This window comes from Strix uralensis, chromosome 4 (assembly GCF_047716275.1).
Source record: "Strix uralensis isolate ZFMK-TIS-50842 chromosome 4, bStrUra1, whole genome shotgun sequence".
In the NCBI taxonomy this organism is placed as follows: Eukaryota; Metazoa; Chordata; class Aves; order Strigiformes; family Strigidae; genus Strix; species Strix uralensis.
Window position 1 is genome coordinate 89368781 of NC_133975.1, and position 24555 is coordinate 89393335.

The 24555-nt window shown below is 49.0% G+C and overlaps 1 protein-coding gene across 7 annotated transcripts; it reads left to right on the forward strand.

The window, feature by feature from the left end:
• The first annotated feature begins 2231 nt into the window (after positions 1–2231).
• On the forward strand, positions 2232–23504 carry PACSIN3 (protein kinase C and casein kinase substrate in neurons 3). Of its 7 annotated transcripts, none has more exons than XM_074867695.1 (12): positions 2232–2426; positions 14095–14178; positions 15698–15795; positions 16215–16371; positions 17152–17387; positions 17798–17953; positions 18489–18664; positions 19477–19597; positions 20057–20193; positions 20837–20902; positions 21401–21561; positions 23189–23504. In XM_074867695.1, exons 3-12 carry the CDS (start codon positions 15742–15744, stop codon positions 23302–23304), a joined length of 1380 nt encoding a protein of 459 aa, XP_074723796.1. In that variant the 5' UTR covers positions 2232–2426; positions 14095–14178; positions 15698–15741; the 3' UTR covers positions 23305–23504. The 7 variants fall into 7 exon arrangements, with proteins under 7 accessions (XP_074723796.1, XP_074723801.1, XP_074723803.1 ...); XM_074867700.1 differs by having other exon boundaries at positions 16215–16344; XM_074867696.1 differs by lacking the exon at positions 2232–2426 and adding an exon at positions 2638–2745.
• Positions 23505–24555: the final 1051 nt, after the last annotated feature.

The following is a 24555-nucleotide window of genomic DNA, read 5'->3' on the forward strand; positions in this document are numbered from 1 at the left end:
GACGCAGCTCAGTGTCTGTACAGTGTCAGTACACTGAGCTGTCCGTATGGTGCTCTGAGCAAGCCAGAGAAAGACTAATTTGAGAAAACATTCTTATGTGTATTTATAGTCTCACACTCTTCAAACTACAGTATGCAGCAAAGTCAGAGGAGTATAATTATGTGTGGGCAGGATATTAGGCTTATTTTTATGATGCCTTTTGTCTGACATACAATTATGTTGAGGCTCTGTCTTAGTTATGGGACGTGGTTCTCTACCACAGAATAAAGCTGTCTTGTCACTGGGTCTGGTAAAGCTATATTGTGACTAAGATGATCAACTTCATGCTATTTGTAATACCATTAGGTATTCTGCCTCCTCGTTGCCAGGATCTTTGTCCAAAGCATGAATATTTTTGGCTACTTTAGTCTGACTACTAATGTGAAAAGTACCATTAGCAAGTAGAGTTTGGCATGCATATGAAAACGAGCCCATATGCCACTAAAAAGTAGGAAAAATACATAATTCTAACGAGATAAAAGAGTAAATATCGTGCTATCTGACCTCCTTCTATCCCATGACCACTAATAAGCTGCCCTGCACCAGGAAAACAAACAAAACTATCACTATTGTAATGACCTCGTTTACCTGAGCACCACACTTTCCCTAAGCCATTCCAGCCTCAGAGGGAAGAACTGCAGCAGCCATGCTACGTAGTACCCTCGCCTTGTGATCAATACTGGGGGTAACTGGGTCCCAGATGGAAAGCATCTATCTCAGACACTCAGCACGTGGGCTACCGATACCAAAATCGGCATGAAAACATAACATAGGGCAAATGCTGGATATAGAATATTAACGTATGACAGATGTTTGCCTTTTCCGTACTCCATTAATGTACATTAATTTGATCATGGAAGTAAAATCTCAGAACAGAATTGAATTAGGGAGTATCTATGCCAAAGAGTTGGGTTTGGTTTTGTTTCAGTAAAATACAAAGTTGATCCTTATACTCTCAACTGTGATTAACTTTGAGGACCAGATAAGCATCTTGTATCACTTTTTGAAAGGATGCTCATGGTCACACCACACCCAGTGACCTGTCATGGGCACCCACCTTCCCAGGACCCCACGCAGGTAAAAGTGAACAGAGGATTGGCCCCAAAACAAATTAAGTGGGATGGTTTCTAATGTCCGCTTTCCAACACAGCAACTCATTGCATCTAAAGGGCATCCCTACAGTTATTTTTCTGGCTCCTGTGAAACCTGGGGCCGTTGTAAAGAGAGAGAAAACATCCCAGTACTGCTCCAGAGAGCACAGATTTACGGCACGCTCTTTCCTCTTCCTCCTGCAAGGCTCTCAGTCTTTTCCTTTCTCCACCGATTGAATAAACATCACTGCAAACCCACAGCTGGTCCTTGGAGTTGTGTCCCAAGTCACTTGGAAGCAGTCAAGAGGAGACGGGCCAGCAAGGCCTCCTAGCGCTCCTCCGGCAAGCCCTGTCCCAGCGTCACCGAGAATCACACCCGGGGCCTGGCATTCCAAACGGAAACTCTGGTGGGCAAATTCCCTGGCATTTAGGAAAAGCTGGTTTCAACCGAGAGGCTCAGAGGGCTTAAAGATGAGCTCAGGATGATTCGAATAGAGGTTTTCAGAGGAGAGGGCGAGCGACCGAACAGAGTTAGCATGATCGGGCCGAACGAGAAAGAAGGATGCCAAGCCGAACCCAGGCGAAGCGGCTGTGGGACCCCGGGCATGACCTACGCCACGCTCAAAAGCCAGGGCACAGCTCTCTGCTCGGGTGGGAGCAGGGCTCGGGAACCTGCTGGGCCTCCTGCTCCAGCACGCCAGGCTGGCTCCGGGCCCTGCGGGTCAGCACGCAAAGTAACTAAATAACTAAAAACTCACTAAAGCCCCAAATCCAGTGGGCAAAGCAGAGAAGAGCCCAATTCCTCCGGGTTGGGCCGAGCGCGGCCCCGGGTGGGTAACTGCTCACAGGGCCGCCTCCCTCCCCCCTCCCCCCTCCCGGCGCCCGCCATGACGGGGGGCGACCGGCCGGGTCGGGCCGGCCTCCCCCGGGGAGCGGGCAGCCCCCAGCCCCCTCCAGGCCCTCCCCGTGGAGGGGGACCCGCGGCGGGAGCCGGCGCTGCCCCCCCAGTTCCCCCCCCCCGGCCCCACCTGCCTGCGGCGGCCTCCCATTAATTGGATCAGGAGCCCGGCGGAGGGGGCGGGGAGGCGGGAGTCTCGCCGGAGCTGCCCCGCCGCCACCGGAGCGCCCCGAGCGCACGGGCCGGGCCGGGCCCGCCCCGCCGGGAGCTGCCAGAGGCGGGGCGGGAGCCCCCCTGTCCCGCGGCTGAAATAGGGGGAGGGCCCGGCCCGCTCCCAGCCCAGGTGGCCGCTGCCCGCCGTACCGAGCTGAGCTGAGCCGAGCGGAGCCGCCTGCAAGGTAAGCGGCGGGGTCACCTCTGCCCGGGCCGCGGCTCCACTCCCCCGGGCCAGGACACCTTTCGGACCTGTTCCCCGTGGGGTGCCGGGGGTCCCGGCGGCAGGGCCCGGCCCGGTCCCACCGCCTCCCCGCGGTGGGCAGCGCGGCTCTGGGAGCCGCTGGCAGCTGCGAGGGAAAAGTTTCCTCATGGAAAGGGGGCGGGTGGGGGAGGCGGTGCCCGGACGGGCGCTGCCTGTGGGCAGAAGGGGATCGGGAGGCGACTCGGCGCCGTTCGGCTTGACGCGGAGCGGAGACACCCCCCCGTCATTCCCTCACCCCGGTAGGCGCCGGGGGCCCGGGAGGGGCGGCGGGTCCGCGGTCCCCGGCAGGTTGTTCGCGGGGGGTGGGGGGCTGTCTCGGGTGAGCTCCGCGTCCCTTGTAGCTCGGCCGCCAGCCTGACCTTCACCGGGTGCCCCGGGGCCGGCCTGCCGCTGGGGGCTGCGGAGCCTGCCCCCCTCCTTCCCTCCGGAGCCAGCGCCTCCGCTCCGCGGCGGGGACAGGGGCCCCTTTGTGCCGGAGCCGCGTTGAGCCGCTTCCCGCTCTGAAACCGGAGCCGGGGGCGCTGGCAGCGCTGTGGCGGGGGGTTGGGGGGGGGGGGGGGGTGTGAAGCGGCTTCGCAGGACCCCCTGGGGGAAGGGGCCCCGCTGGGGCCCGGGATCGGGGGGGCTGCACCCCTTGGTCTCGGGGGTTTGTCGGTCGATGAGCCGGGCTCCTGACGGCCCGAGCGGAGAGTACGGCAAACCGGACAGCCCTGGCCTTGCTCGTCCCCTTCCTCCCCCCGGGCTGCCCCCGGCAGGCTGGTGTCGGGGAGGGCAGGCGGGGGGTGCTGCTGCCGCCCTGGCCTCTGGCAGACTGCTGGGGTTAACGTGTCCTCTCCAGCCCAGGGCAGGAAAAAGCTGATAAACATGGAGGGTATTAGTGGCCCTGAACATCCACTGCTTGAGAAGACAGTCAATGATTTGTTGCTGCGTGCGGGAGGAGGGATCCGCGATCTCTGCAAAGCTATTGATAAGTGAAGCTAGCGTGGCCCAAACGCGTTAACCAGTTTCACCGCTTTCTGTGCCAACTATGTGCTCTTTGCTTGCTTCAGTTCTTCAGGCTTGCAGAAGGCTCAGAGCTTGGTGGCGAGGGGGAGCTTAGCTGACCCCCTCTGGACACTTGCTCTTGGCCTAGGAAGCAGTCTGGCCTTTTCATTCACTCTTTAACCCTCCTTACCCAACCGGTGCTCCCTACCCCCTCAAACGGGAGATGAGCCTCTCTTCCCTTCAGATCAACCACCAGTCTAATTGGCACAAAGGAATCTCTGATATGATGGTAATTGATGGCAGTACAGAATCCTAGCAGAGCCTCCCACTCCACCCTGGAATTCAAATGTCACCAAGAAGTCACTAAGCCTTACGATGACTCAAGTCACTCTCGATGCGTAATGGCAGCAGAATGCGTGATGGCAGTGTGTGGGCTAAAATGACAGGGTCCAGATACTCCTTGCTCCAGGTGTGAGCTGGTCTCTGGGTGGAGTCAAAGTGGAGCTTCTCCCCATGCGTTGCACAACTGGGCACACTCTTTCCGGCAAGGATTCACCTTTCTGTGAAGCGCACAGCGTGCTCCGTGTGAGACGGAGCCTGTTCTGCTTTGACAGTGTTCTGTGTTATTACTGGTATTTCACTAGAAGTTCCCTAAAATATTTACTAGATTGTCCTTTGAGTTGCAGCTTGGAACAGAATGAATGTGTGAGCTGGATCAGCTGCTTGCTGCCTTCCCTATTCAGTGCCTGCTGTATTGTATTGCTTTATTGGCTTTTTTTTTCTTTTTTTTCTTCTGACCTGTGAGTTTGAGCTTCTCTGGCTTGTCTGCACTTGTTCAGGTGAAGACTGTCTCGTTCTCAGGCTGCAAAAAGCAGTAACCTCAGTGTGTCAGCTATATACACGCCTGAGAACAACTGCCCACCTGGAGCTCCATTATCAGACATCAGTGAGTGAATAAGGATTATGTGTGACTGGACTGTACCAAAATGCTGCAGGTCCTTGGCAGACTGTGTGCGTAACCAAGTCATAAAAGCCTGAAAGTCTTATGGACCCAAATTAATTTCTTCACAGGACAATGACTGGTGCTTTTAGTCATCTTTGGTTATTGTAGATTGTACAAGAGCTAGCCTGAATCTTCTGGACTTTCCCTGGATGATCATGAGTTTCCAAAAAAAAAAAAACAAACCTCAAATATATATATGCATACACACATATATCTCTCTTTCTTTTTTTTTTTTTAATTCAACAATACAGTCAGGTATATTTGTAATGTGACCACTTTTCTTAGGAAATGCAAAACTGTGAGAACACATTAGTCACTGCACCAGGGGCAACATGAGCTTCTGTTAGGAACTTATATGACATCACTGAGTATAGCAAATACTGTATATTCTTTATTCTGGCTATCTTGAGAGCTGGAGATTATTCAGTTGTTTTAACTGTTTGGTCTGTGTCATGGCTGGCATCCAGGGATTGAACTGGGGATCTCAAAAGCTACAAGTATCTGCCTGCAGCCTGAGTGGAAAAAACTATGCTCTTGATCAGAGAGCATTAATAAATGTCTCTATTTTTGCCATCAGCTGATCAGTGATGTGTGAATTTGGGCTGTTCTTGAGAGTTCATGGGGAAATGCCTAAACAATAGGAGAGCTGTTTAAGCCCTGTGAGGGACCCTTATCTCTTTAAAACAGACTTTCTGATCAGACAAGCTATTTTATCACTAGTTACTCAGTATGATGGGTGTAGAGGGTAGTGTATGACAGGGAACTGTGTCAGATAGATTAAAAAAACCCAACCACCTTAATATCTTAGTCTAAGGCCTTAGTGGGTGGGACAGAAAACAGTGTAATTTAGAAGTTTTCATGAAGAATTCAGGATTTTGCTCTTTGAAGAATAATGAAAGAACTTTACATCCTTGGAGCAGTTAAGAAGCTGTTCAAGAGGCAGCTTTTTGCCACTACCTTGTGGCATGGTGGCCACTGTAATTTAACATCCAAATGCACTCTGACTGTTGGGGCACAAGTTTTTCCAGCAGCACAAAATGTAATGTCAATGCAAAAAGCCTGGTGCGTCCTCTGCTGTAATCATCCAGCTTTGTTTCAGTGACTGGTACATTAGTTTCATGTTCCTTCAAGTTGAAATGTGGGCTGAAGCTGGGCACTACTATAAGGCAGTATGTGTGACTGGCATCCTAACCATATTTCAGCCTTCAGTGGTTTCTCCTTGCTGTGTATGGTACGATAGGAAAGAGCCTTTCAGACTTGTGATAGTCAGAATTTGTGTGTTAAATCTATCGGTTGTCACTGGGCATTGTAGTTTGTTAAAGAGGCATGTGAGAGATCTCCATGGTACCGGGAGCCTGGATCCAGAGGCATTAGGCTTGTGGGGGATTTTATGCTCTGTTAGTAGGTGACTGTGATAGGACGCTGTTTATCGTGACCTGTCAGTAAGTTTTTCCAGGCTAGAGGAGTTAGAATTGCTGCAGGCAACCCACAACTAACAGTGTTAGCAAGTCTTCAGCCTCCTCAGTCCTGTCGGTGCTATGAGCTTGCCCAAGCTGTGTCTCTTCTGTTTGCAGGAAGATATGGTACTTGCCTTTGGGGCTGCTGGGGACATGGTCAGTCTTTCCAGTTGCCTGTAGGTGACTATCTGTTGGCACTAACTTCCTCCTCTCTCTCGGTATCCCTGCTGCTGAGCCAAACCTTTCCTTCTCCTGAGGGTGCTGAGCTGTATCAGCTGCAGCACTGCTGTGTAGAGCTCTGAAGTAGGCTCTCTGACAAGGGCAAGAAGGACGATTGGGAGAAGATGCAGCGTATTTCACTTCTTGAATGATTCTAGATATTTATGCTTGCTTCTTGGTGTTTTCAGTCAGCTATTCCTTGTACCAGGACTGCTGACCTATGGAAATCTGTGTTTCCTCCAGCAGGATTCTACCCCAATGCAAGCAAAAAACTAGGGGTTTGAGCTGTGGGATAGGAGCTGCTTCAGGAAGCCATTAGGGGAGAAATAAAGCCCACTGGGTTGCTCTGTTTCTCTTTCTGTGTTTTAAAAGCCTCCCAGTGTTCTTTCCTCACATGTCAGGTTGCATTCTGAGGATCAGAAACTGAGATTATTGGTTTGGGCAATAGGCTGAGGAAGCAAATGATCCAGGGATGTGCCCTTTGGGCTGACTGTCCCAATTGCTCGTGTTCTCCTGCAGTCTTGTGGATAACACCTGGGATATGAAGTAATAGTCATGTTCTTTGGCTTGAGATCCAAAAATTTATTTCAAGAGTCACTACTGATACCAAAGAGTAGATTTTGTGCAGAAAGTATCAAAGTAGATAAAAGTTGCTCCATGACACACAGGACAATGAACTTCAAGAAGAATGCGTGAAGTATGAATCTCCACGATGCAGGCCAGCTCCTAATGGCTGCCCTACTTGTAATTACCTTGTAATCTGTGTGTGTCCCTGGGAAATCTGTCAGGCAGGCATATGAGTATCTGTAGGAATGGAATACCTACAAAATGGTTGAATCTGCCAAACTCTTCTTGAACCAGGAGATGCTACAAAGGCAATCTAAGTTACTGAATGTTCTCTCCAGTCCACAGAGTGAACGATGCTTTCTTTTTACATGCCTGGTCCCATAAAAGGCTGTGCAAAATGACTCTGTGTAAAAGCTGGTCTATAGTTCTGCCAGTTCATATGGTGCCCAAGTCTGCCTTACAGTTGCAGTTGTTCTTCGTGTTGTTTTGATTTTCCTGCGAGGAAGCAATTGAGTAAACCTAGCTCTGGTGACAAGGTGGACAAAGAGCCTTGCCATCAAAGTGGAGGAACTGACCACAACGTGGAACAGAAGCAATGGGTATGATGCTTTACCTCGTTCTCCTCCTTTACCATCAGAGGTGCCCTAGCACTCAATCTTATCTTATTCAGCTCTCACTTCAAAAAGTTGGTTGTGCTACCTTCTACAGCCTGTTTGGGACTTGGAACTCTGCAGGGAACTGGTTGAACTTCAGAACACCTTGATGATGATCTTTCAGGTTCTTGTCTGCATTATATGAATATATGAATAAACAGTTTTAGTAAATCAGCTTTTACCAAGTAAACCCAGAAACCTGTTTGATGCAACCAAAGATAAAGAAATTCAGTATTTTGAATTCATTTGCTGTATGATTGCCACGCACTTGGTCTGAATGACAAAATACTTGCCAACTCTATCTCCCATTCCCCCTTCCTCAAAAGACAGCTAATGGAAAAGACAACTGTTGGTAAAGTGAAGCCAGAAGTTGCAGAACTGCAGCTGGGGTAAAAAAACCACTGTGACTTCTGAATGGGAGGAAGGGGCAGGGAAGGCTGATTGGAGACATCTGACTACCACGCAGTCTAGTGAAGCAAGAAACAACTAGAAGCTCAGTGTTAGAATGGAGCTGACTGGCTTGTGGTTCCTCTAAAGGTTGTTTGATTGCATTGATTGCAGTCTGTTTCCTTAAGACTTCTTAATGCATTCAAGTAAACTTGATCCCTGCTCTGGGGGTTGCAAGGTGATTCAATCACAGAAGGAGAATATTCCATTGACAGGGATTTACAGGAGTTTGCTTTCTCCACCCCCCCCACCCCCCCCCCCCCCCCAACCACAGGAAACACCCCTGACCACCACCTTCCAGTATTTCTTTCTTCTTTGCTCAGGGTTGGATGAGGCTGGGGCATTTTGTTCTGTTTGGATTACTGCTGTTCACATAAAGACCTGACAAAACAAACATCCTTACTCAAAGCCTGGTTGGAAGTGGGTGGACTGGCTCAGCCCACTATTACGATGAGTTACCTTTACTAAGCTATAGACAACTGTGTTAGAGGATATACTGTTGATCTTGTCTTGCCAGTCACTGAGTGCAGAAAAAAACATGACCAGGTGAAATGTAGATTAAATCCTGGAAAAACTGTCTGCATTTAGTGCAGATTGAGACTGCTGAGGAGGGGTATAATAGCTTTGGCTGGAGTTTTAAACACCTGTTTATCAGTGATTTAGGAAGAAAGAGCTTCCAGTTGCTTGGGGTCCCTTCTGATTAAGAGGGAAGGGCTGATAGCATGTATTTGCTGGCAAGCTTGGTGTTTATTTGCAGAGACTGATGCAGCAGTGTAGGAAGTACCCAGCGTGGAAGCAAACAAGAGGTTCAGGGAGTGGGACAGAGATTACAGGTTCTCAACATCTGCGTGGGTTACAGCATACATGTCAAGATTATTCCAGCGACCATCTTGAACACACCAAATGAACATGGCCTGTTGTCCTTTAGAGTATGGTACCCCATGATCCAGCACTGGTTTCCTCCCTCCTTTAAGTCTGTGGACATGTGAGATTATAATCAAGTTTTTCATAGGAAGAACAACTGGGGAAAAACTAACACAGACCTTGATAGGCCAGTACCTTCCTTCACTAACATTGTATCATATTGTTGTGTTAACCAGGATAGATCTGTGTTCCTGTAACACTAAAGATCTACATCATGTTGGAAAAGAAAGGAGAAGTTTTGCTTTTCTTGGTGAAACAATTTCTGCCTGGTAAAGCTATGTCGGTCAGGAATCTTAACCCTTAGATCAGCAGCAATGTGTTGGTAAAAGCCTGTCCTGTAGCCTTGGCCTCTGAGAACCTGACAGGGAATATCTAATAAACTTGTAAAGTATTTAATTCTGAATGAACATTTTGAAAATAACGTGGAGTAATGCATAGGGGGATGTCTGTCTTTGGTATGTTAGCTTGGTCTGAATATGAAGATGACCAATAATATAAAGAAGCTGTGGTCTGAAATAAGAGTGATGAAACAGTATGTAGACTCAGGAGGTCAGCCCTTTAAGTGGAAGAGGATCTTGTCTGTATTTTAGTACTTTGGTATAATTATGGAGAATTTCACTAGCAAACATCCACACGATCTCTAGAGAATCATTGTCTAGGAGATGGGCTTCTGTTACAGGCTTGCACATATCCGAAGTGACCTTTGTGTGTAGTTGCTGTTCTGCCTGATGTCTCTCTGACCTCTCCCTGGCTGGAGGGATCAGCTGAAATCTTGCTCGAAACTGCATTAGGCAGCCCTGGCAGGCTTCAGTCCTTAGGGAGCGGCTGGGAAACACTGGCTCTTAGTCCCTTTCCCAGTCAGGTGACTCTACCAAGGGCGTGACCACACCAATAAGATAAATATCTCTAAGGGATGTTTTGGAGGATCTTCATGTTACTTGGCATCTTTTCTAGCTGTAGAGAAGAACTGGTCCCCCTTCAGAAAGGTGAGTACACCTGTGAATATTAGTCCTCCTGTATAATGGCAGTGCCTTTACTGGGCAGCGTTACAGTCCCTGGTTCAGAGCTATTGGATATGCACCTCCAGAGATGGTAAGGCTGGAAAGGACACCCTGCCTCATGCCCCAGTTGGTTCTCTCCATCAGGCACCTCCCTAGCACTGCTGTACCAGCAGGAATCCAGTTCATTACACTGCTGGAGTCACGTGGGACCTCCTGGCTCCAGCTCTCTAGTTCTGTTCTGACAACAAGTTAACAGAAAAATAAAAAAGGGGTGGGGTGGGGGTGTTTTCATGTGTGTTGTTCTGTAAGGGGAGGGGGGCTGTCATCCTTTTGTGTATTTAGGTTGTTCAGATAGAAATGTTTACCTGCAACCTACACCAGAAGTGCCCTGGAATGAAAACAGTATCTTCACCACTGCCTGCTATACAGAAAAGTGACTCTGTGAATCAAACAAATTGGCTGCAGAAATCTCATGTTGCTGCCTCATGGTGTTAGTTGTTGTCTTGAGGTGGAAATTAGTTAGTAGCAGACCATTCCTGAGTAAAACTCTCGCTTAGCGTGGCTTTAACACCTGTATAGAAATTAGTCCATAATAAAAACATGCCTCCATCAAATCCTCAGTTACTAGATAAATATAACTTGACTTGTTCCTACATCTGTCTGCATCAGCATTTGCTGCTGCACTTGGGAAAGAGGAGTTGGGCTGAAGGCCTTGTCTGGCGCAGTGTACAAGCACTGTTTCTGTGGGTGAATTCCTGCAGGGCTGCATGCACCAGCCCTTTGAGCATTTGTGGAGTTCAGAGGCTTGTTCTTGGCAAACTTAGGAAAACAATTGCTCACAAGGAGTCTCAGGAGGCAGTCGAGCAGTGCACAGAAGTGATGCCTTGGGCATTTGGAGGCTGGAAGTATTGGAGTGTGTAGAGGGAAGAGGATCTGTGGTTTACTGGAGAACAGTGATTATTACTCTTGGGCCTAGAAGTTTTAATTGTGGATCAGGACCTTTTGTACTCACGTTGTGCAAACATGAAACAAAAAGGCATACCTTGTAGTGTGTTGCCAGATTCACATATGTTTTGAAAGGGAAGGTTTTAGCCCAACGGCAGGGATCTGTGGTCTGAGATGTGTGACTGACTGGAGCAGGGGTGAGACTAACAACATGGTGTTAAAGGTGGAAACAGCTCTGCCATGACAAGCCCTCTGGCATTTCCCGGGGGTGGAGTTCAGTACCAGTGAGGCAGTCATGAGCCATTCTACCCTTCTGCAGCTAAAGACCAAGAGCCATTTTTTGATAACTTGAGTTGATAGCAGGTGTGGCCTAATAACTATGTGGGTCATAAGTGAGAGCAGGTATTTGGGGGAAGGAGGGGAGTACCTTTTTGAACACTACTACCAGAAAAGGGTTGTAGCTCTGCAGAAATCTCATTTGTTGGTTCAGTTTGTCTCCCTGACGTGGCTGGTTGTAGCGGTGTCTGTGATGCCCTCGTCCGTAACCCTGCAGAGGTGTTAAGTGACTCGAGATGTCGTCCCTCTCTCCCTCCTTCAGAGAGCTTGTGCAGGAGCTGCAGTGAGGTCTCAAGTAGCTCTTAACTGAGAGCTGTAGGAGAAAGGTGGGAAGGCAGGGATAAACATTCCTTTGCCCTGCAAATATTATTTGCTAGATAGCCTTCTCTTAGCAGAGGTGGCAGTGGCATCAGAAGGAGCCTCGTATGTGGTTCTGACCCACATATAACTCTCGTTGACCTAATATAACTCCAGCTATATTGCTCATACTGCACAGGCTATGCCAGCCCTCCTGAATCACATGGTGGCTCTTGCTATACCAGGCTGTCCACAAGGTAGCCCTGTCATCTCTGCTTTGCTGTAAAACAACCTCCAGGCTTTGGCATGTATAACTCATAGATTTGCTTTTCCTGGCAAACTCGGGTTTTTCCCTGATCTCAAGCTCTTGGTGGCTCACAACACATGCGGTGTTTTGGGAATAACTAGGCACAAAGGGGTGGAGTGGCAATCTATTTGCTGTCCTAGGGCTCAGGGTGACAGCAGCAGCTGTTCTCCAGCCCTGTGTGCAGTACCAAGTACCTTCCCTATGTCTGCATGCAGATCCAATTTGATCTGCTGACTGACATGGGCTCATGGAGTATGTAAAGTCCAGAAAAAGCCTGGCAGAAAAGGGTCCTCCTTGTTCTTTGACCTTTTTGCTTCTACCAGGCCAGATTTTTCTGGACTTCTATAAAGTCTGTACAACTGCTATGGAAATATGTATTCATCTGGCTGCTGCTTGGGTTGTGGAGATTAGCCTGTAGAAATATTATACTACTTGATTGTATTCTCCCACCTAGCTACTGTGCCGATGACTTACAGTATAGCCTTAAGCTGTGGGATACTTTGTCATGTGATATTGTGGATGCTGAAAACTCATGTGGGTTCAAAAGCAGATTGGAAAAACTAATGGAAGAAAAATTCATTGAGTATTACTAAATTCATAGGTGCCACATCCAGCTCAGGAAGTTGCTGTCAACAAATGGATAGAGGCTTGGAGAGCATGCAGGGAGGCATCATGTATGCTTGCTCTGTTCTCAAAGCGAGGGAAGGTATCTGCTCTTGGCTGCTGTCTACAGAGGCTGTGAGGCTACGAGAGTCTGATCCAGCACAGCTACTGTTTGTTTCAGAGCCTGCTGATCTTGGTGATAGTAAATCCAGTTATTTGGGCTTGTAACTCCTGAGAAAATAAATAGGTATGGCTCAAATTCTAGTGTGGAAACTGCAGGAAGAATGGATTCCAGGGTTTGGTTTTCTCGTTTTTTGCTTGACTGTCCCTCAAACGAACAAGCACACTCTGATACACAACAGCATTCCACATTTACCCCCAAAGTCTAGAGCTGTGTAGTCAGCCCAAATTGGAAACCAGAGATGGAAGGCATGTTTGTGATTCATTGCTTCCTGATAAAGTGAGGATGGGGGTGTGGCATGGAAAAAGTGATATGGCCTTCATGTGTCATATCTAATTGATCTATGTCTTCATCAAGAGAAAGAAAGTAATGGTCTGGGGCAGGTTAAAAAAAAAAACCAACCCTTAATGAACAGTTATGTAAAAGTATACTTAACCTTAGCAATTTCAGGAATGTGCAGTCTGGTTTTACGGGGGACCACTGGGAAGTCTTAGAAGGTTTATAATGAGCTATAACCTTTTATCCAGTGGCCTGGATCGTGCAAAAGTGTCCCAAATCTTCCCCCACAACCCCTTCCTCACCAAAGAGCACTAGTCTGTTTGCAGTAACCCGGTCCGCTTTGCTTTCTTCCTCTTCTTTTCCCACCTCCCCTCACTGCTCCAAAATTGTCTGAATGTCTGGCTAAAAATCCTACTTCCAGCTTTTGGAGCTTCTGCTCTCAGCTGTATTAACTCTCAGTTGCCCTAACCTTCCAGTCTCAGCCGAGTAAATATTGGTGACTGAGAAGCAGGTTTTTTTGGCTTGTCTGTTTTTTCTAAATAAATAGACTTCTGACATTGAAGTAAATCTTCAGCAAAGTGAATGTGAGGTAAATGCCTCTTTCTGTCCTTGCTTCCCTTAGCTTCTGCAGGTTTTTTACTTTCCTTTGTTCTGTGGAAAGTTGATGACAGTTACCTATACCATAATGGCAAAATAAAGTGTTTCTGAGAATGTGATGGGGACAGCTTACAGAACCAAGGGACAAGAGCACCGCACCCTACCAGGGCGGTGCTAGATGCTCTGCTACTAAAAGGACTCTAGGCCTCTAGACCAGGATATGCATTCTTGTGAGTTTTGCTTTTTAAATGTAGAGTTATCAAGTCCTTTATCTCATATATATAAATCCTCTTCCTCTTTAGTAAAAAGGGACTGGAGAAAGTGCATGTATGTCCTTCCCTTTTTCTCCCAAAGCCAGCTATGTGTAAAAGTGCATGCAGCAGTGGGTGGAAGTGGTGGGGTTTGCTAAACCGGACAGTGAGGGGGGACCAGGCCCCACGTATGGTGCCTGGGCAATGTGCTTATTTTAGGCCTTTCTGGTCCGAGCTGTTGCCTTTGCTCAGCTGTTGTGATGCTACCTTTCCCGTACAGTGCTGTCATGCCGCCCCAGTGTTTCTATTTTAACTCTCTCTGGGACTAGATTTTGTGACACAAGGATTTGGCATCTCTCCGACGTGCTGGAACGTGGCATCTCTGGAGGCACAGTGGCTGCAGCTGCTATATCAGAGGGTGCCCCTCCTAGTAGCTGGCAGAAGGGGGACACCCCTAGGATTGCCATGCATCAGAACGGCCAGCATCCCTGCAAAGGAGCAGCAGTGTCTAACCGTGCTCATCTCTGTCTCCTCCAGTCTTTTTCACAGAGTTTGAAGAGCTCGGGACATACTTGCCAGCTGCCTGCTGCTCCCCTGTGGCATCTCACTTTCAGCTTTTAGGTATGTAGTTACTGGGGACGAGTAGAGCTGTGTGCCCTGGAGGCACCTAAGATAGCTTTGCAGCCTGCTGGCGGATGGGGGAAGGGAGGACAGGGACAGCTGGTGGCATGGGTGGAGGTATTCTTTAGGTTTCAGGGTTCGTGCACCTGCGTGTCACGTCCCATTTAACAACTTGCTTCAGTGGCTGGAATTCAGCACTTTCAACCTTCTGGAGAAACCCAGAGGAACAGCATTCATGTACTTCTGACACTTTCCATGGGATGAGATGGCAAATGCAGCCGAACGGCTTCCAGAAGAAATGTAGGAAATTCCTGCAGTCTATGTTGGGGTGCTTCATGGTGTGGCTCATGCCACTGGCAAGGAGTTGCAGGAGGTGGGAGATGTGGACTCTTGACCTGATCTTCTTCATCTCTGCTGTGTGCTCTGTAGGCTGGCAGAATGAGCAGATAGCTCTCTGGGGTGTGAGGGAAGCTTTTTATAACTAGGAATGTGCAAGAGGAGAAGTGGCAGCAAAGGACATCTATGCTGCGTTAACCCAGGCTTGCCTAGAATGGAGCGGGTTTGTGTGCAAGGGACTGGGCTTGGGCCTTTTTCTGTTACTCCCTCTCTCATTCCTGCACAAGAGCAACCCTGAACCTCTCCCCAGGGAATTCAGTGTTGCACCATGTCAGGAACAAACTGGCAGCACAGACTAGCACAGGGCGAAGGGCAGAAGTTCTGAGTCGACAGAGGATGAGATGAACCTTTTGCCTTCTAGCCCAGATTTTGAGCCTGATGCAGTGAGAGAGTTGAGAGTAAGGAAAACGCCAGCTCTACGGGGACGTTTCCAGGGAAGCGGTGCTGCTGGGGAACTGGCATGTGTGCTGCAGTGCCATTTGGCTGGGTATGCCCCAGCATGTTCCTCTAGTTCTGCTCAAGCCCAGCTCCGCTGGTGGGCAGTTTATAGGGCTCCTCCCCATTCAAGACATGCCTGCCTGCTGACTGCTCAGCCTTGTTTTCTCCAGTCAGTTGTTGTAATCCCGTAATCCTGAGTCATACTGGGAAGCTGGAGTCATCTTATTTAAGATAAATAAGTCTTATTTAAGACTTATTTAAAGTATTTCAAGGCAGATTCCAAATAGCTTTAGCTACCTCAGTTTCTGTAGCTTTTGCTACCCTCTTGAGGGCTTTGGTTAAGAAAGGACCCCCTGTGGAGATGCGGCGCTGAAGGGCGTTGGACTCGCTAACATCTCCGGTATCTGTACAGCTGAGGTTTGGCAAGGTTGTCCTCTACAACACCCTTTCCCAGTGTGCCACAGGCCTGCCAAGGAGGCTGTCTGTCTGCGGGGAGGGAGGAGGCAGGTTCAGCCCTGGGCATCTCTGCGGGATCAAGCCATCTGCTGCTGGCGGTGCGGTGATGCCAGTGCTTGTCTGCAGGGCAGTCAGTTGGGCTCCTCCAGCTCCCAGAGTCGTGGAGAACTGCGCTCTCTGCAAAGGCTCAGCCAGTGCTATGTTAGAAATCACTTTTCTCTCTTCTCAGCTTAACTGAAATCTGCAAAAATTCTCTGCTGCAAGAAGGGGGTGATGTCATCAGAAGATGATGCTGGCGGGGAGGCTCCTGGGGGCAGTTTCTGGGAGGTAAGGAAGGAAAATCGGAGTGTGAGGGATGTAAGAATGTCTTCTTATCTCCCACTAGTGGAATTAAGGGTTTGAGTTTCAGGTTCCTGGGTGACATGTTGCTCGTGGGGAGGTTCAGTAACACGCTGTGTGTTACTGCAGGGAGGAGGTGACCCTTCCCTTCACAGATGCTGTGGAATAAGAGTTCCTTGTTCAGCTGACACTGATCTGAGCGGTGAGAGAGGCAAGAAAAACATCTCAGCTTCTTCCTGCCACTGCTGTGCCTGCCTGAGAGAGTGCCAGAGGAGGGTCTGAGCCCAGCTGCTGGCCTCAGAAGGGCTTGTGCTCCCTCCCCATGCAATGATTGACCTGCTGATGTCTGTTCTGAAGAAACATGAAAGTCAGTACAGTATAAATGGTGATGTTGTGTGAAATTTCAGGCTGGAAACTACAGACGGACAGTGAAGCGTGTGGATGATGGGTACCGGCTCTGCAATGACTTAATCTCCTGCTTCCAGGAGCGAGCCAAGATAGAGAAGAACTATGCCCAGCAGCTAACAGAGTGGTCCCGTAAGTGGAGGACCAATGTGGAGAAAGGTAAAGTTGGCAGGTTGTACTGGGAAGAGGATGCAGTCATTGCACTCTCTTCCTTGAGTGCTGTCTCTTACTGAGGTGACTTGGGGGACAAGCTTTCCTTCTCCAGGAAGAGGGTGGCTTTCTTGGGTGTCTTTTTCTTGTGTGTGTGTTTGTAGCCAGTTGTCTGATTCACTTGGAGAGGTGTTCTCTGCATTGTCAGGTGTTTGGTTACAAAAAAAAAATCTGTTTGCTTAGTTTGGCAAGTCCTTGGGCAGTCCAAGTCTTAAATCAAGCTGCAGATCTCCCCTTTTAAGGACAGATTGGCTGTCTCTCCCCCTTCTCCTCCAGTCAGACAATAACTACTAATGCTGTGATTTAGTGGCATTGGGCTCAAACCAATAGTGTCTCACAAAGTAATGGGAAACAGTGGGACAGATGCCCCAAAGGAGCTGCTGGTCTGTGAAGCAGCAGCTTAGCCTCAGTCATGAACTAGTGTTGCTATCTGTCCCAAAGCTCAGGACGGATCTGTGGAGAGAATTTTCTGCAGAAATCTTCTCCTAGCAGGCACCATCTGGGACAGCTACGGCTGCCCAAAAGAATGTGCCCCTCTTAGCCAGCTGTAACAGCCAGTCTAGATGCTGCCTGTTGGGACTGTGTGGAGACCAGCCAATGCTGACTTGTGTGATGGGGGAGAGTTAAGGAAGTGACTCCATACTGATAGATGTGTGTAGGAGGAAAAGAATCCGCGTTTCCTTCTGTGGGCAGGAGGTGTAAGAGCCCCTCTGGTGCTTGTTCCTGCAGGTCCACAGTATGGTACTCTGGAGAAGGCCTGGCATGCCTTCCTGACAGCTGCAGACAAACTGAGTGAAATTCACTTAGCTGTCCGGAACCACCTGGCTGGCGAAGACTCAGATAAGATCAAGGCCTGGCAGAAGGAGGCCTACCACAAGCAGATGATTGGAGGCTTCAAGGAGACAAAGGAAGCAGAGGATGGGTTCCGCAAGGCCCAGAAACCCTGGGTGAAGAAGATGAAAGACGTGAGCAAAGTGTGAATGGGGAAGGAGAGATAAGGGCAGTCGAGCTGGCTGCCTGATTGAGAGAGCCACTGGGCAAACAAACTGGGTTTAGCCAGAGTAGCAGAGAATGCCAGAGGGAGCGATGTCTTGATGGTCTCTTGTTCTAGGTGGTTTTGTAGCTTCCTTCCCATGTGGGAAGACTTTGGTAACAGGCTCTGTATTCCTGCACGGCAGGTGAGCACTGAAAAAGAGCTCATTTGGAGGTACCTCTCCCCTTTGGAGCATGGTTTACTAAATGCCAATTTGGCATTCCTGTCAGGTTGTCCTGAAACAATTGCTGCTGACGGTAGCAAACATTAACATGTCCTCTCTGAGTAATGGAGGATTACCGTGGTCAGGATCATGGCTTTCTCTGCATCCTCCTCCTACAGGTGGAGACGTCTAAGAAAAACTATCATGCAGCCCGGAAGGAGGAAAAAACAGCCCATACAAGGGAGAACCATGCCAAGGCAGACTCATCTGTCTCACAGGAACAGCTGCGCAAGTTGCAAGAGCGTGTAGAGAAGTGCACTCAGGAGGCGGAGAAGGTGAGTGTGTGTTCTGTGGGCATGGGTCACGAGGATACTCCTCTCAAGGGAAAAAACACTGAAATGGCTCTTGCCATTGTCTGTAAGAAGATGTGAGATCTCATTGTCTGAGGTTTTAGTGAGTTAGACTGAGGCTTCAGTAACTAAGGTCTCTCTATCTTTGGTGTTGGGTAAGATCTAAGTAAATATAAGTAAATTTAAAAAAAAATTGTAGGGGATTTGGTGCAGGGGGTGGGAGCTGCAGAGCTGAAGATTTGGCTACCAAAAGTGGCTGGTTTGCCTGCCCGCAAGAGTGAAAGTGTGGAAGGGCCTCTATGGAGGAGGGTGGCAAGGAAGAACAAGGAACTTGCAGGACTATTAGGGGAACAGTGGTCTGGGATACCAGCTGTGGGATTTCTTCTTCTTCTGTGGTGTATTTGTTCAGCAGTGCAGGGGAAAAAAAACTTGTCAGTCCCAAGGCAGAGCAGGGGCAGTGTCACTGTTTTGACATCAGGGCACCACATCTCACTGTTGCTGTCCTCCTGGGTTGATACAGTGCAAGGATCAATATGAGAAGATGCTGGAAGAGCTGAACCGCTACAATCCCCGCTACATGGAGGACATGGAGCAAGTGTTTGAGGGCTGTCAGGAAGCAGAGCGCAAGCGATTGTGTTTCTTTAAGGAGATGTTCCTGAATCTGCACCAACATCTCAACCTCTCCACCAGTGAAAGGTACCAGCCCTGACACCGGAGGGAATCCTGCCAGCCTGGGGTGCCCTGGGCTCTGGTGAGGGCTGCCAGTTCTGTGAAAGGGAGCTGCCTGCCTGCGTCTGCCAGGTCTCGCTCCTTCCCCTTCCAAGTGTGTCTTGGGACTAGCGTTTGGTCCCTTTAGACTGACCAGTGCTGGTGTCTCTGATCTTGGATAGTGCCAGGCTCCCCAGAGAAGATTCCTTCTGCCTCTGAAGCCTTCCTCTTCCACCTCTGTCCAGTACTGTCCTGTGGGTGTGTTTCTACTCTGAAATGCCTCCATGTTGCTATATGTAATCCCAGTCTGAGGAGTGCAGCTCTGTTGCCTTCTAGTATCTATAGCTATTACACCCACTCTGCCCTGAGTAGAGAGACCTTTAGTGAGATAATGATAACCATAAGCCTACAAGTTGCCCTTAAGTAGGGATTACACAGGGGAAATAGGTGCAGCCAAAAATCTGTGCTCCTGTACTTTTAAGGTGGAGGCAACAAATCTGAGCCACCTCCCTGTCTCTGCGCAAGAATGCGCCAGGCTGTTTCAATGCTCACTTGATGAGCTGTGCTGAGGACTGGCGGATGTTAGCTGCTGCCACACCAAACAAGCCCATCCCGTTTGCCAGGCTGACACTTCTGTAAGGGTGGCTCTGTTTTTCCTAGAGCTGAGCAGATGCTGCTCTAGCATCCTTAATCCTGGGGGACTTTGGATGCTGTGTAATTGTGCTCTTCCTGCCTACTTGGCTTTTGGGAAACTGCTGAGGGACTTGGTTACTGGTGGTTCTGTCTGTTCCTGGTCATAGCTTTCATGCGTTGTATCGAGATCTCTACCAAGTCATCATGGCTGCGGACAACCAGGAGGACCTGAAGTGGTGGCGCAACACTCACGGACCAGGCATGGTGATGAATTGGCCTCAGTTTGAGGTGATGTAGCATTCTAGAGTGTATTATTACTATTTCCAAACATCTAGCTGCTTTATCGAAACTGGTGGATTGCTAGTCTTGTGTTGGAAAGACTATGTCTTTGCTCAGCAGGCTGTTAGGCTTTCCTAAAATTTTTGTTGTGTTGCAAGCTCTCTGGTGCCCAAAGGGACATGTGCAACCCTGCCAAACTGCAAATAGTCCAGCCATCCAGCTGCAAGGTCAGAGTTGGTGCTCAGGGCCTCGGGACAAGTTCCTGTTTCAGTTTTCTCACAGCTCTTCTTGTTGCCTGTTGGGGTTCAACAGGAGTGTGCCTGCTGTGCCAGCAAGGCCATTTGGCTGACCAGCCTAGCCACAACTGAAGTATGACCCAGTGTTCTGTCCTCCTCTATTGGTCAGAAGAGGTGCACAGAGCTTTTGTATCCGAGTGGCTTGATGGTGTTATTGCTCTTCCCTGAACAGGAATGGTCCCTTGAAACACAGCGGCCGATCACCAAGAAGGAGAAGAGTGGCAAGATGGCTGACGATGTCACGCTGACCAGCATTTTGCCGGCACGGGATGGTGTTGTCTCACAGACCCCTCTGCAGACAAGGCAAAGGTAAGGCCTGAAGGCTGGGATACATCAGGTTAGGAAAAGTACAGTCCTGCCTAGGGTCATGAATGAGTTGGATTGATAGGAGTGATCTCTTCCTTAACTTCCTGCCTCTTGCCCATGGCCTTCCCTGTGCCACTCTGGAAAAGACAGGGTAGAAAAGGGGGCTTAGGGTAGCTGGGGTTTTTTTGTTGTTCTTGTGTCTAGTAGCTACTGCCGTACAAGGTGCCTTCCTTGCAAAGATCCTTCTAGTGATGAGATTTGGCCCAGTCAGACTAATGCTGTGTGACATTCTGACATGCATTTCCCCAGTTCTTCCTCCCAGATAGAGTGAGGAGAGTTGGGAACTGGCAGCTTTGCCAGTTAGCTATACTGTTCCCTAAATGCACGCATCAGATTTTTATCCCCCCTCCCCCTCCCCGACATGGTGCTGAGAACTACCTGACAAGTCTGGGTATAGCTGCTTCCCTTGCCAGGAAGCAAGCTGGAGAATGGGGAGAGGCTGAAGAGACTTAAGCCCTACAGTTTCAGTAGCCATCCTGCTTTGGAAGGTGAACTGGGCAGAAAAGAAGGGGAATATAGAGATGTCTCAAGGCCACTACTGTTTTTCAGTCTATTGGATTCAGGGGCCCTATTTGCCAATCTACAGGTTTTCCTATCAAGAGGAGCAGAACAGCTTCTTCTATGACAGCCTGAGGGCACCCACCCATGTGAAGTTAGTATGGAATGTAGCTGCTTCAGGGGTTTGGGGGTTCCAGGTGCCTGTCCTCTGCTGCTATTCCCCTCTGCTCTTGTTCCTGACTTGGAAAACAGCATTCTAGACATCTCTTTGGGATGGGAGACATGGCTCTTTCTGTCTGTCTTACTCTTGGCTGGAATAACCCTGGATGCAGCTGGGCTCTCCAGTTAGGCCTTCCTTGTGTGAGAGGGCCTGCTAGAGTAGGGTGAGGTCATCAAGAGCATGCATGGCTGAAAATACTGTGAGAATGAGTTCCCTCCTGGCCCGCAGGGTTCTAATGGTGGGATGCTTCAACCAAATCTAGTATCTCCTGGCATCTCTCCTCCCTGTTCGCCCTCACTTGGCTGTTGGGCCTCTTGCACCTTGTTCTGTAGCGTAGCAGTCTCAGGGGGTGGTGCATGAGTCAGGAGGAGGTGAGCGAGAGATGAGTCCACTAACAACTATATTGTCCCCTCTCTCCTTCCACATCCAAAGCGGAGGGAAGGAAGACATCTCGGAGTGGTCAGATGAGGACACTCCCAAGAAGTGCCTGGATGCCAACGGGCACGAGGAGGACATAAAGGTACCAGGTGTACGGGTACGAGCGCTGTATGATTACACAGGACAGGAGGCTGATGAGCTGAGCTTTAAAGCAGGTACAGAAGCACTAATCTCTTACTAACCTTTTGCTGCCCTCACTTGGGCTGACTGAATGATTGAAACACTCTAAAAACTGGATGTCCCCTTGGAAACTGATACTTATTCTCCTTCCCCTAGCCTGACCCATTGCCGGCTCCTTTGAGGTGGACGATACACTGGGCAGCCCAACCTGTTCTAGACTGAGACAGTGAGGCCTAGGCCTTGGTCACAGTGTAGGGAGAGCAGACCCCAAGTGGTAAAACAGATTCCTCCTGCCTCCCCTTAAGGCATTTATTCTGCATTGTATCTTGATACTTTATTAAATGCTCAAGATACTTGTGCAAAAGCACAATATCCTTGTGCTGTGGATATAAAAATTATATAGGTGGTCTGGATTGTCCTTTGACGTAACCAGAAGATAGATGTTTTGGGAGAAAGCTCAGCTGACTGATCTGCACTACTGAAGGCAGAATTCAACTGGCAAAAAACAGCTATGCAAACTGTTGCTCAAAATAGGTATCTTGAGAGTGGAGATCCTGGCTTGCAGTAGAGGATTGAGTGAGAGAGAATGCTGGAGCGAACAGACCCTTCCCCTTTTCTTCCTTCAGTTAAATTTAATTTGCATGTGCCACCTTCTTCAACTTCAAGAGGACATCTGGATTTTGAGAGTGTCTCTAATCTTGCTTGTTTTGAGTCTTACAGGGTATTTCTGTGCTATACCTCTCCAAAATAGACCTGTTTCAGCAAGGCACCGAAGTCCTTCAGTAGCAGGGGCTTGTGCCTGAGGCCAATATCTATACTGCAGTGTTACTGTACTAGTAAACTTCCTAACACTAACTTGTTGCTCTCAAATATCTTACAAGATGGGTGCTCTAGAACTTGCCTCTTTGCTCTCTCTTTCCACTCAGCAGATGCAAATGAGGCATGAGTGGTTAGCTTTAGTCATCCCCTCTTTGAATCTGCTCTGAGCAGCATGCACCAGTAGGGCTTAAGCTTAACAGCAGATGACTTTCTGAGCCTCTGCCAGTGTGGGGTGTGCCTGTTGATGCAGTCAGACTTCCCTCTCTGACAGAAGTATGACCTTCTACTGGTGGAGAAGGGGACCTCTCTGCCCCTTCCCAAAGGAGATGTGGGAAGATTAAAAGCTTTTCCTGGTGATAGTTTGAGAAATGATTCCATGCCTAGCTGGCCAAACCAGACACTCTGTCATGGAATAGTCATTTTGGGTCCTAACAGCCAGAGCTTAGCAGCCTCCTACATTTTCTTCCCACCTGCTGCAGAGGAGACACTAAGAAAGAAGTCTCTGAGATTGTTCCGATCTCTCCGGCTTGTACGCATGTTCTTCTTGGGGAAAGAAAGCAGGCAGGAATACAGGGCACAAAAATATTTCTGATGTTGAACAGCAGAAGTGAAGGTCTATCTCTAAGTTCCTTGGCCTAGGGGATGGTACTGAGTGTAGACACTGAAGTGATCAGTAACTCTGGCTTTGATTACACTTGCAGTATGATACAGAAGCAATAAGGGCTGAAAAGTGTGGTGACTCAGACCAATAGTTCTTGCTTTTTATCCACTTTTCTTGAGGCAGGGAAAAATGCCATGCTACCTTTCCCAAGGCTGCTTCCTAATGACTGGTTTTGCTTTTAGGTGAGGAACTCATGAAGATTAGTGAAGAAGATGAGCAGGGCTGGTGCAAGGGCCGACTTCTCACTGGCCAGGTTGGACTCTATCCTGCTAACTATGTTGAGAAGGTTGGATCTTGATCGCTACTGCCCCGCTAGTGTCTTGCAGCCATACCAGCATCTTCTGCAGAGGTCACTGGGTCCCTGCTGGCCCCAATCGACCTTTGCAGTATATCCAGCAACTCCTGGACTTTGAGGGCACGTATTCCATGTAACTAATGCTTCATTTTAAAGGCCTAGACCTGTAGGGATTTTCTAATAAATAAACAAGGATGAGTAAAGATTTCTCTGACTCTCAGTACTGTAGGAGTGCAGAAGGGAACAGATCTTCTTGACTGGCACTTGGGGAAGGGAGAAAAGTGACACACGCAGCTCTTAAACAGAACGCAGACTTCCTTGGCTTCAATGCACATACATCCATAGGGTGGTGGGGTCTGCCCTGCCCCCAAGCTTCCTGTTCAAGGAGTTTTGGATGGGCAGGGTAATAGGGAACTTGTAGTATTGCTTCCCCTTTTTGGCTCAATCAGCTGACAGGGAGAAATCTATTTATTCTCCCACATCTTTCAGAAGCCTGCAGTATCCTTCGACCAGCTGCCCTACCAGGTGAAGTGATACAGCCTCAACAACCTGGCTGTCCCCTCCTGCTGCCTTCCGATGATTGGGATAACACCAGGAATGAACAACAGCATAGCTTGGGGACAGGAGAAACAGGCTTCCATCTCGCATGATGTGGCTGTTCAGGCTATCAAGTTGTGAACAGAACTGTGTGGCAGCAGGTCAGAGTTGACTGAACATTCCCTGAGCTAGAATGGGCTTTGACATGCACTGAAGGCTGGTATTAAAAAGACAGCCCCAGCTGCCAGTGCTGTCCTGCTTAGGACCCCTAAATGTGCTAGTGTGGGTTGGGGTTTCTAACGCTTCTAGATTGTTTTGGCTATACCTCTGTTCTTGAACACCCAGTGCACAGCACAGACCCTCTTTTTCCTTCTACATATTTTTGACTTACACATGCTAGAAGTGTGCTCCCTGCTTTGCCAAAGACTGCGATGAAGGGTAGCGGAGCGTGAAAGCTACCTGCTGGCTGGCACAACATTAGCTATAGAGGGATAACTCCTCTCCTGGTCCCAAATTGCTGCAGGTGTACTTATGCCCAGTTGTTAAGTGCCATTCAGCATGGAGGACCTATCAGACCCCTTCATTTGGCCTGTCTTTCTGTCCTTGGAAGCCTCTGAGGCCGCTGAGACAAAGCGGGGTCCTAATCCTGGTGCTCTGCGTGAGGACTGATGCATGTATAGGATGAGCCCAAGAGCTTGAGGGAACAAAAAAAGGAAA

Coding starts and splice junctions, on each gene's coding strand:
- PACSIN3 (XM_074867695.1), top strand. CDS start 15,742: ATGTCATCAGAAGATGATGCTGGCGGGGAGGCTCCTGGGGGCAGTTTC. Junction 15,796..16,214: donor CTGGGGGCAGTTTCTGGGAG/GTAAGGAAGGAA, acceptor GTGAAATTTCAG/GCTGGAAACTACAGACGGAC. Junction 20,194..20,836: donor CCTCTGCAGACAAGGCAAAG/GTAAGGCCTGAA, acceptor GCCAATCTACAG/GTTTTCCTATCAAGAGGAGC.